This window comes from Piliocolobus tephrosceles, chromosome 4 (genome assembly GCF_002776525.5).
Source record: "Piliocolobus tephrosceles isolate RC106 chromosome 4, ASM277652v3, whole genome shotgun sequence".
Lineage (NCBI taxonomy): Eukaryota > Metazoa > Chordata > Mammalia > Primates > Cercopithecidae > Piliocolobus > Piliocolobus tephrosceles.
Genome location: NC_045437.1, coordinates 121819055 through 121829403, shown reverse-complemented (window position 1 = coordinate 121829403; position 10349 = coordinate 121819055). Strand labels below are relative to the sequence as shown.

At 47.2% G+C, this 10349-nt stretch overlaps 1 protein-coding gene across 5 annotated transcripts in view; it reads right to left on the bottom strand.

The window, feature by feature from the left end:
- Positions 1 to 8423: 8423 nt before the first annotated feature.
- Positions 8424 to 10349, bottom strand: part of SLIT3 (slit guidance ligand 3) — a 630484-nt gene continuing 628558 nt past the window's right edge. For all 5 annotated transcript variants that reach the window (XM_023218903.1, XM_023218901.1, XM_023218904.1 and 2 more), the window contains one exon: positions 8424 to 9033. In XM_023218903.1, coding sequence (XP_023074671.1) covers positions 8798 to 9033 — 236 coding nt within the window. In that variant the 3' untranslated portion in view covers positions 8424 to 8797. The remainder of the gene's footprint in view (positions 9034 to 10349) is intronic.

The window sequence follows — 10349 nt, the reverse complement described above, 5'->3', positions numbered from 1 at the left end:
GAGCTGGGCATGGTGGCACATGCCTGTAGTCCCAGCCACTCTGGAGGCTGAGGTGGGAGGATTGATTGAGCTAGGAAGTGGAGGTTGCAGTGAGCCAAGATCATGCCATTGTATTCCAGCCTGGGCAACAGAGTGAGATCCTGTCTCAAAAAAACAAAAAACAAAGTAAGTTTCATAGACTTATTTTCAAGAATGTTAGTAAGAAACAGTGTTTTTGTTGTTGTTGCTAAAATATCTGTATTTATTGCCTATATTTATTTGGTGTACTGGAGTCCACAAAGTAGCTATCCCAGCTTTATTGCATCATATCAATATCGTATCATATTTTCTTAAAAAACTATGGTGAGTAACTATTGTCTTATTTTTGCCGGTCCAGGTTCTGTTCCCTCATTTCCTTGGGGAAACTCTTTCTCATCCCCGACCACGTGTTTCTCCTGTGATACAGGCTTGTCCAATGAGTGCTGTTTATTTTTTATTTTTTTTCATAGCCCATGGGTGCTACTAAAATTACTGTTTATTGACCCTGCTGTTTCATCCAGTGATGGACATTTGCCCCAAGGCAGGCTAATCAGAGCCAGTGAGACTCAATTCTGGGCTATCTCTCAGAAGCACTGGAGATGAGAAGCTCTCTTTCCCCTGGGCTTGAAATTAGTAGTATCTACAGCTTTCAGTCTGCAGCTGTTGGGAGTCAGTTTGCCAGTTTGCATAGGAGAGGCTTCCTGAGAATGAAGCCAAGGCAAAACAAAGCCAAGTATGCACAAGACACCCTGAGCTTTTATGACAGTGTATGAGCTCTAGGATCCAAACACCCATGTCTGATGCAGTAGGAACTATCCTAGGTCTTCCAGTTACCTGTCTCAACATGTTCCTTTTCGCCTTAAGTTGGTTTGAATTGCTTTGAGCCTCCTGTAATCTACAGAGCTTTGATGATGTCAGTCTTGTCGTTCTTGTTTCCTAGATAAAGAAACTTGAAGTTCACATTGATGTTGCCAAAGTCAAGCAGCAGGATGCAGGGGAGGATGGGGTAAACCACCTGCCCCCTACACACTGGGCAAGTGGACCTGGAGGAGATGAGGCCTGTCCCTTAGAATCTCCCTCAACCCTGCTCTCAAGCCCCATACTCCTGCCTCAGCCTTCCAAAGTGCTGGGATTTCAGGCATAAGCCACTGTGCCTGGCCTAAATTTAATTTTTAATTTCAAGTGAAATTAGCATTTTGAGTCCAGTGAAGACAGTTTCAGGCTGGGGGCAGTGGCTAATGCTTGCAATCCCAGCACTTTGTTCATCTCCTGTCCCCCTGCAGGGACTGGTAAACAAGGACATTTATAGTGTAAATAACAGCATCTTCTGTCCCTGCAGCACCTTACAAGGCTACTCTGAGTAGGCTAGATTCCTCCGCCAACCAGTTAATCCTGCTGTCAGTTACTAGAGTGGATTTAGCATCCCTGGATGTATTTTTTTTTTTTTTTTTTTGAGACGGAGTCTTGCTCTATCACCCAGGCTTGAGTGCAGTGGCACTATCTCTGCTCACCACAAGCTCCGCCTCCCGGGTTCATGCCATTCTCCTGCCTCAGCCTCCCGAGTAGCTGGGACTACAGGCGTCTGCTGCCACGCCTGGCTAATTTTTTGTATTTTTAGTAGAGACCAGGTTTCACCGTGTTAGCCGCCAGGATGGTCTCAATTTCCTGACCTCGTGATCCGCCCGCCTCGGCCTCCCAAAGTGCTGGGATTACAGGCGTGAGCCACCGCGACCGGCGGATGCATCTAGAAGTTGAGCTGCTTGTGGCTTTTGAGCCACAATATCTTCACTCCCCTTTGAACCACCATAAAGAAATCCTTAGCCCTCATATCTTGATTTGAGAACCCAATGATCTTTGCCTCCTGCCAGGGCTGCAATGAAGGGTAGAGTTCAGGAAATAGAAGCATAGCATTTTTATTTATCCTGTTCTCTATTTCTCTGTCAGCAGCAGGTCCAAAGGTGAGTGTCACATGCTCTGCCATGCTTTATATTGCCTGAGCATATTAAATCCAGAATCCACTGCTCTGTATCCATTTTCAGTGACCAAGTGGTAAGGACAAAGAATGGCAGAAAGGATCACGGTGGATCACGGTGGTCCCCCATTGCCAGAAATGTCTTGGTCTTAGTTTTCCATCAACAACGGTGCTCTGGCTGGGTGTGGTGGTTCAGGCTTGTAATCCCAGCACTTTGGGAGGCCCAGCCGTGTGGATCACCTGAGGTCAGGAGTTCGAGACCAGCCTGGCCAACATGGGGAACTACTAAAAATACAAAATTTAGCTGGGCATGGTGGCAGGCACCTGTAATCCCAGCTACTTGGGAAGCTGAGGCTGGAGAGTCGCTTGAACCTGGGAGGTGGCGGTTTCAGTGAGCTGAGATCGCACCACCACACTCCACCCTGAGCATGAGAGCGAAACTCCGTCTCAAAATAAAACAAAGCAAAACAACAACAACAAAAACAATGGTATTCTAAATACGGGTATAGACCAACCAGCTCACTATTTGTTGCCTATTTAGCACTCCAACCTGCTTCCTTCCTTGTGAGTGATTCTACCCAGGTATTCAGGGAAGGGTCTGATTTGGCTAACCCAGGGTTTCTCAATCTTAGCACTATGAACATCTTGGGCAGGATAGTTCTTTGTTGTCAAGGAGCTGTCCTGTATATTGTAGGATGTTTAGCAGCACCCCTGGTCTCTACCTACTGGATGCTAATAGCACTCTGTGCCCCAGTTATACAATCAAAAATATCTGCAGATACTGCCAGATGTCTCCTGGGTGGGGTCAACACCTCTCCCAGTTGAGAACCTCTGCTATAGATTGATATAACAGGGAATTTGAGATAGAGGGATATGTATCTAGGTCCCAAATCTGGGAGGAGGGGCTCCTGGTATCAACATGGGAGATGGACACTGTAGGTTTCTTGACAGTAGCTCCTCCTGGCAGGAACACCCAGGCTGTCTGAAATGGTGTGTGTCAGTGTAGAATCCACTCCCTACCTATTTCAGATAAATGCACACTAAAATGTATAAAACTATGTCAAGGGCATCTTTGCTGGAGGCTTAGGGCCCCCAGTCAGTGTGGCCTTGTCTTTCTCAGGGAGACCTGAGGGAAGAAGGAGCAACGGGCTGGGGGCCACAGAGTCTAGCCCCTTTTTTAGCACCGGGTGCCTCTGCTGCCCACCAGCGTCTTGCTCTCGGAGGGGTCTCCACAGGGCAGATGGAAAGCCATCTGCCAGAGAAGTGATGGTGACCTCCTGCCAGCCAGTGGCAGCCTCCAGACCCTTAGCAATCCTCCTTCTAAAAGTGCATAGCCCTTGAGGATGCCTGAGGGCTGAGGGGCCTGCTTGCCCCTCCCCTCTCTGGGAGCCTCTCTCATGCTGTCTTGCCCAGGCCATCCTCTCTGGCTTCCTAAGTTGCTCAGGCTGCCCGCCTCCCTCAGATGACACCCACACAGGGCAGATATCTAGCAAGTGCCGCAGGGCCAGGTTCCCTCCCCTTCCATTTCTTGGTATTTGCTCCACCCCATGTCCCAATTCCTTAGGGAGGCCTTCTCAACCCCACTGCATGAAGCACTCAGCCAGCTATTCTGGAATGTCTCCTCTTCTTTATTGGTAGAAGTGAACTTACCACTATTGGGTGTTATCTTATTTGTTGATTGGCACATACCCCCTCAGTTAAAGTTTAAACTCCAGGAGAACAAGGACTTGGTCTTGATCATCTTTGGAGTCCTCAATGCCTAAAACAGTCCCTGGCACATAGTAGAGGCTCAATAAATACTTGTTGAAGGAACCAATAAAGGAGAAATTTAGGCATTGGAGTCCTATAAGGAGGAACATTCCTTCCCATATCAGTAGAGTGTTCTCTTCCTTTGAACTGGAGTGGCTTTCTCCCCCATGACCCTTGGCACCTTCTGTGGCCATACGGACCACATCCTCTGCTGATCCTAAGCTGTGTGTTGGGTCTTCTCTTTGATGGTTCTGGGGAGCTCTGGATCCATTTTTCTCACTTCATGATCCAAGAAACTGATTCTTTCATCTAATTCCACACCAGAGTTTCCCCAGACCCCGTGAGTGCAGTCATCTTTGTTCCAGGGGGTTTGAAAATCAGGAGTAAAAATAAAGCAGACACCACAGAGCCGGGCTGAGTTATGGTAGTCATGAGAGCATCTGATAGCTCCTCTGTGACTCATCCATTTATTTTAATGACATCCGAATATGACAGTATATTGAAAAAAGAATGCGTGTTATTTATTCCATACCGGGGAAGTGGCACTATAACACTGTTTTAAAAACATCTTTAAAAATTTCCTGTTAGAACCTATCGCTGAGTTAGAAAAACAAGCTTTGCCAAATGCCCGATTCTGCCTTTACTGGTCCTGCTAGCTGGCATGTTTCACTAACTTTTCTCTAGTGTTTCCTTTGGCACTGTTGAGCCCACACTACAAAACATGAACAAGTCCCACCAAATCACACTATGCCCTCAGCTTCCCCATCATCTGAGGGTACACCAGGAGACTGCTGTCGGGGAGGCAGAGGACACCCTCTGAGCCATTAAGAAAGTGTTAGAGGGTCTAACTCAGGCTTCACTCTGCCTGGACACCCGCTGTGGGGTAGCAGGAAGAACTTTGGCCTGGCTGGACACCTGGGGTTAATTATCCGTGTGTTTTTGGTCTATGATCACTGCATTCTTCCATTTGTTCGACCCTCAGTTTTCCTGCCTACCAGTAAGGCCCTACGACTCCTCCAGCTCTATCTGGGATCTTGAGTCTGAGGGGCAGGTCACTTGTTACTATGGGCTTCTGCTCCCAGCAAAGGCAGTGGGTGACTGCTGGACCTTAGGGTTCAGTCTGGTGATAGCTTTGTTTCTGGTAAAGGAAAAGGTTAGATCAATCCTGGTCCTGGCCTTTCCTGAAGGTCATCCTGGGGCTCTTTTTCCCTTTTTTTTTTTTTTCTCTGACCTTGGGAGTTCTCCCTCTTCTTGCCCCTCTTCTTGTCTTTTTGAAGCATCAGACTTGAGTTCCTTGCTATGAGATTGAGAAGGCAAAACCGTCTTCTAACAAGGGCCTTTTGGCATGTCCGTAACAGCAATAACAACAGTAATAATAACAACAGCATCTTACATTTAAGGTTTTTAGTTTACACTTTACAAAGAACTTTTAAGTACATAATCTCATTGGCCATCATAAGGCCCATTGGTTGAGTCAAAGAGACCTTCTTTTCCCTTTCCTGAATCCTGCTCAGGGGGGACACAGCATGAGCGGCCTCTTCTGCCCACGTACATTGCCACACAAACACTGAACCACACTTTTTCAGGAGCAAATCAACTGAACTCTTCCTGCCTCATGGAATGTCCTGTTTCTAGAATGTGACTGCTCCAGGAGAGAGAGTTTTAATCATCATTTGTTAGGGGAACCTCATTTCGGGGAGAATTTTCTTCATGGTCCTTGCATTTGGCATTTCTTAAAGTCAGGGCTTCCAAACTTGAGGGAGAAGGCTCAAAATTGTAAGGGACACACGTGGGCCTTTTGCTGTCTTGGTTGACGGGGGCTGGAATCAGGATTGGGCCCGGGGTGATGAGTAGAGGGAGGTCTCAGGTTCCTTGGGAAGGCAGAGGGAAAGCTGGCAGCCTGTTGAGTCCTCCCAGAAAGCCAGTGACCCTGGGCGGGGCTCTTGAGAGGGCCGGCTGAGTAGGCTGCAGGCTGGGTGGGGAGAGGCTAGCAGGGGCGTTGGTGGTGGGATGAGGCTCAGATACACCTGCCTTGGGGGAGATGGGGGTTGGGAAGGGTGTTGGGCAGATCTCAGGACCCTCTTCAAGAGCAGAGCTTCTAAGCTACCACAGATATTTGTGATCCATCTCGCTGGCAGTGTTTTCTACCCACAAAGTAAACCACAGGGAGCTCTCACGTCCATTTTGGGTGACAGCTCTGTCTCCTCTTTCAGGCCTTTGTGCTGCCACAGCTGTCTTCCTAAACCAGAGCTTGTCTTGCTCTTCCCTTCCTCAAACAACCCTGCTGGCACCTGTGGCCTGTTTAGCATGCAAAGCTCTTTGCGGTCAAAACCCTGCCTTCATATCTACCCAATTTCTCTTTGCTCCTCAGTGTGCTTCCCATACTCTTGCCACCCTAGATTTTGACTCTTTCCCGAACAAGCCAGGCCTTGCCATATCTCATTGCTTTTTAACAGGCCACTCCCAGGAAATTTCAATTCCCTTTCCCACCTCTGGCAAACTCCTGTTCATCCTTGAAGACCTAGGACTAGAAATTCCCTCCTCTGGACAGACACTTCCATCACTTATATTGCCACTTGAGAGCGCCTTGTGTAATAAGGCAATTGTCCATTTTTATGACTGTTTTTGTCACAGGCTGTAGGATCCTCAAAGGCAGGACATGTTTGTTTCCCACGAGTAGCAGGATGGTTTAGTGGTTGAGTGAGCAAGTTCTGGAGTCAGACAGCCTGGGCCCAGATCCTGGCTCTACAGTTTATTAGACATTTACTCTTGGGCAAGTTCTTTAACTTCTCTGTGTCTCAGTCTACTCAACTGTAAAACGAGTTAATAGTGTTTTAACTACATGGTGGTTTTGATAATTAAATGAATATATCTCTATTTCACAATTAGAGTGGTATCTGATGTATAATAAAGTACTAAATAAATCTGCTATTATTATAATGTTTGAAACAGGCTGAGCATAGTGACTCACACCTGTAATCCCAGCATTTTGGGACTCTGAGGCAGGAAGTTGGCTTGAGCCGAGGAGGTTGAGGCTGCAGTGAGCTATGATTGAACCACTCTACTCCAGCCTGGGTGACAGAGCAAGACCCTGTCTCAAACGACAACAAAAAACAAAGCCATCATAAGGCATAGTACCTGGAACATAATGGAGACTCACATGCATATTTTTAGATAAATTCCTCAGCTATATCCCTCTCTCCCTTCTCTTCATCCCCTCCCTCCCTTCCTTCTTTCTGTCCTCCTTCCACTTGCCTCATGTTTCTCCATCTTCGTTTCTTTTCTTTCTCCCTTCATTATTCCCTGAGTCTTTGGCCCACCATTGGTCTTCACAGAGCAACTAGGCTCCTCTAGGGACCCTGAGGGCTGAAAGGTCCAATGACTTCCAAACTCTTCTCCCTGAAACTCCTATAGTGGAGGCTCCTGGGGGAAGGAGGGATGGATGATGAGAGCCAGGGAATTGGTGTGAACAGCTGAACCCTGGAAGATATGTGGCTAACCTGACGGGGTGGAAGGGGGCAAATGGGAGGGAGGGAGGGAGAGACTTGGAAAGAAACAGGGGCAGGGAAGTCCCCTTCAGGAATGGAGGCAGAGGCTGGATAGGCTGCCCTGGCTGCATAAGCCCTGGTCTCTAGAATCTTTCCAGATACTGGGGAGGGAGAAAGGAGTGAACAAGGCAGAACAAGAACAGGAAAAAACATCTTCTTTCCTTTTCTGGCAGGGCTGCTCTGATGGATTTAAGCTGCCTGAGTCACCCGTGCTCACCCATTCTAGAGAGAGAATCTCAAGCTTTGGGTCTGGACTTCCGGTCTGGCTCCTCCACTTGTGTGTGGCTTAAGGCAAGTTCCAGAGCCTGTGAGGGCCTAAACTTCCTTCTTAGTGAACTGGGCTCTACTCCCTTATCCTTCCCAGGGAGGCAGGGCTTGCATAGATAAAATAAGGTAGAGTTTGGATACGCATTGGAAAGTGTCACAGATGGGCAAGGGGTCTTTGTCATCATGATGGTGACCTGGAGGATCAGGTGGCAGAGGCCTGTCTTACTGCAAGAGCCTCCAAGAACCTTCCAGAGTTGGACATCTACCAGTGCTGTGGGCAGGCTTGGCTCCCAGTCTTCTGCTTCCCAGAAGGGCTACCTTCTCTCCTGGGATACATTCCAATGAAAAATTACCTGGAAGGAGGAGAGGGGGTCAGTGCATGGGTCCTGAGGAGACAGCACGATATTCTCTTCCCTCACCTCCTCTAGGAAGACCCCCTCTCCTGGGGAGGAGCAGGAAAAATAGCAGCTGTTTTCAAATTTGGTAAGAGGACCAGATGAAACCTGCAGCAGACTTCAATAGTCAGTCCTCGATTGGAAGCCAGGGAGGAGAAGAGGTGTCCCCCAGTGGGTTCAGACCCTGAAGGGGGGTCTGGGACAGACAGGGACAGCAATATTTTTGAGTGGCAGTGAGACTGAGAAGGCCAGGGCTCAGCAGCTTTTCCTGGAAGAACTGGGCATCTTGGGCACTGACATCCAGGACTCCGAAAAGCTGGATAATTTTAGGGGAGGAAAAAAGAAGGGAGTTAAAAAACAAGAAACAAAGATCTTTTCCTTCTCTCTCTTCCTCTTATTCCTTTTTCTGATCCCAATGAGCAGCTCTTGGTTTACTGCCGACATAACGTTTCCTAAACATGAAAATGTCTTCCGCCTTCCTCAGGCTATCATTCTTTATCCTTTTGTTTTAAAGCTTTTTTATTAGTCTTTTTTTCTTAAACTTTTAAACAGCTGTTTATAAAAACACAACAAATACAACACAAAACTTGGTAAAAATAACTCACTATATGGTACATATACTCAGATGGTGTGATATATTTATATAATAAAAGATGAAAATAGTCACTTTCCATAATAAAAATAAGTTCTATTTTTTTGTTTATTTTACAATATACTTAATATTCTCTTCTTCTTTAGCTTCCTCTCCAGCTTCATATCCTTCATGCTGAATCACCAGGGGGTTCCACACGGCTGTCCCAACTCCACCAAGCTGGAGTCCGAGAGGTGGCAGGCAGGCGGGCAAGGGCTTACGAACACCCGAGGCAGCCGCACTCTAAGTGTCTCTCCACCTCTTCTACAAACGAGGAGCCGTCCGTGCACTGGAAGACGTATTTCCGTCGCTTGCTGCGGGTGGGCTGGCAGCACTGGGGCCCGCAGCCCCCATGACATTCCATGATGGGCACCTTGGAGGCTGTGGCACATGATGCATAACCTTTCTGGCGGCGGATCACCTCTCGGACTACTTGTCCCAGGCACGGATTCTCTGCAGAGGGCATAAAAGTCAGGGCATTGGTGGTCTAGGCGGCCAGCAGGACCGTGAGCAGTTCCCAGGTAGGCTGCTTTGAAATACTTGTGCTCTGAAGACCATAAGAATGTATTCACTCATCCATCTGCCCACCGTCCCCTCTGTCCACCCATCTGTTTTACAAACAGGTACCTTTCCTGTACCAGGCTCTCTGCTAGGCTTACACCTAAGCCCTGAGGATATAAAGATGACAAAAACAGGCTTGTCCCTTCCTTCAAGAAACTTAAAGTCAAAACTAAAACTAGATGAAGCAAACTGGTAGACTGTGGGCCAAATCCTGTCCCCAGACCAATTTTGATTACCCTACATATGCCTAAAAATTAATCAAATGCCAACATTAAAAAAGCAGGAGATTTCACCTGAAAATCTGGATTTCTGCCTTCCTTGAAAACCAGGAGGTCTGGCAGAGCTGAGCCTGCAACCCTGTGCTGCAGTGATGGCTGAAGCTGAGTGCTTTAGATGGGGCAGTTTGCCCAGGTCACCACTCCCAGTAGTCTGTCTCTCTCAGCCTAGAGTCTAGATACTATTTAAGTGAATATATTTAATAAGAAACTGAGGTAGATGCTATAAAGAAAGGGAAGATGTTCATATAAGAACATACAGTATATGTTTTTGTATGCTATAAGACATTTGTATGCAAAAGGCATTTGACCTGGCCCAGGGGCCAGGGAGGCTTCTCTAGGAAATGAGCCAGAGTTGGTATCTGAATAAGAAGCAGGTGTTAATGAGGCTTTGGGATGAGCTTTTCCAGAAGGCCTAGAAATAACTGCAGGGTGGGAAAGGGCACCCTTGTATCTGCTTAAACACTCTGGACCCTGACCCACCTTTTCATTTCCACCCCTCTACTGTCCTCACTACAGTGGGAGAATGTCTGCAGCAAGGCACTTGAGGAAGGGAGCCGTGACCCTTGACCCTTGACCCTTGACAAGCAAGTCGCAGTTTCCAGGTCTGAAAAATGGTAACACGTTTTCCTGTCCTTCCAGCAATTCCCAGGCTGTTACGAGCATCAGAGGAGATTGTGAAGGAGAAAGGGCTTTATGCCTTTTAAAGTTTCAGGTGTTCTTAAAAGTCTTTAAAATTATGAGATTGTTAAAAGGATTAGAAAGAGGTTAATGACTGTGCATATGTGTAACATGAGGAGAGAAGGGGAGTGTAGATGGGGCAACATGCTAATGACTGAGGGGAAAGGATTAAGCTGTTTATACTGCCCTGACGTTTTTTCTATAAGTCTGAAATTATTTCAAAATAAGTTATTTAATAACATTTTAAAAATG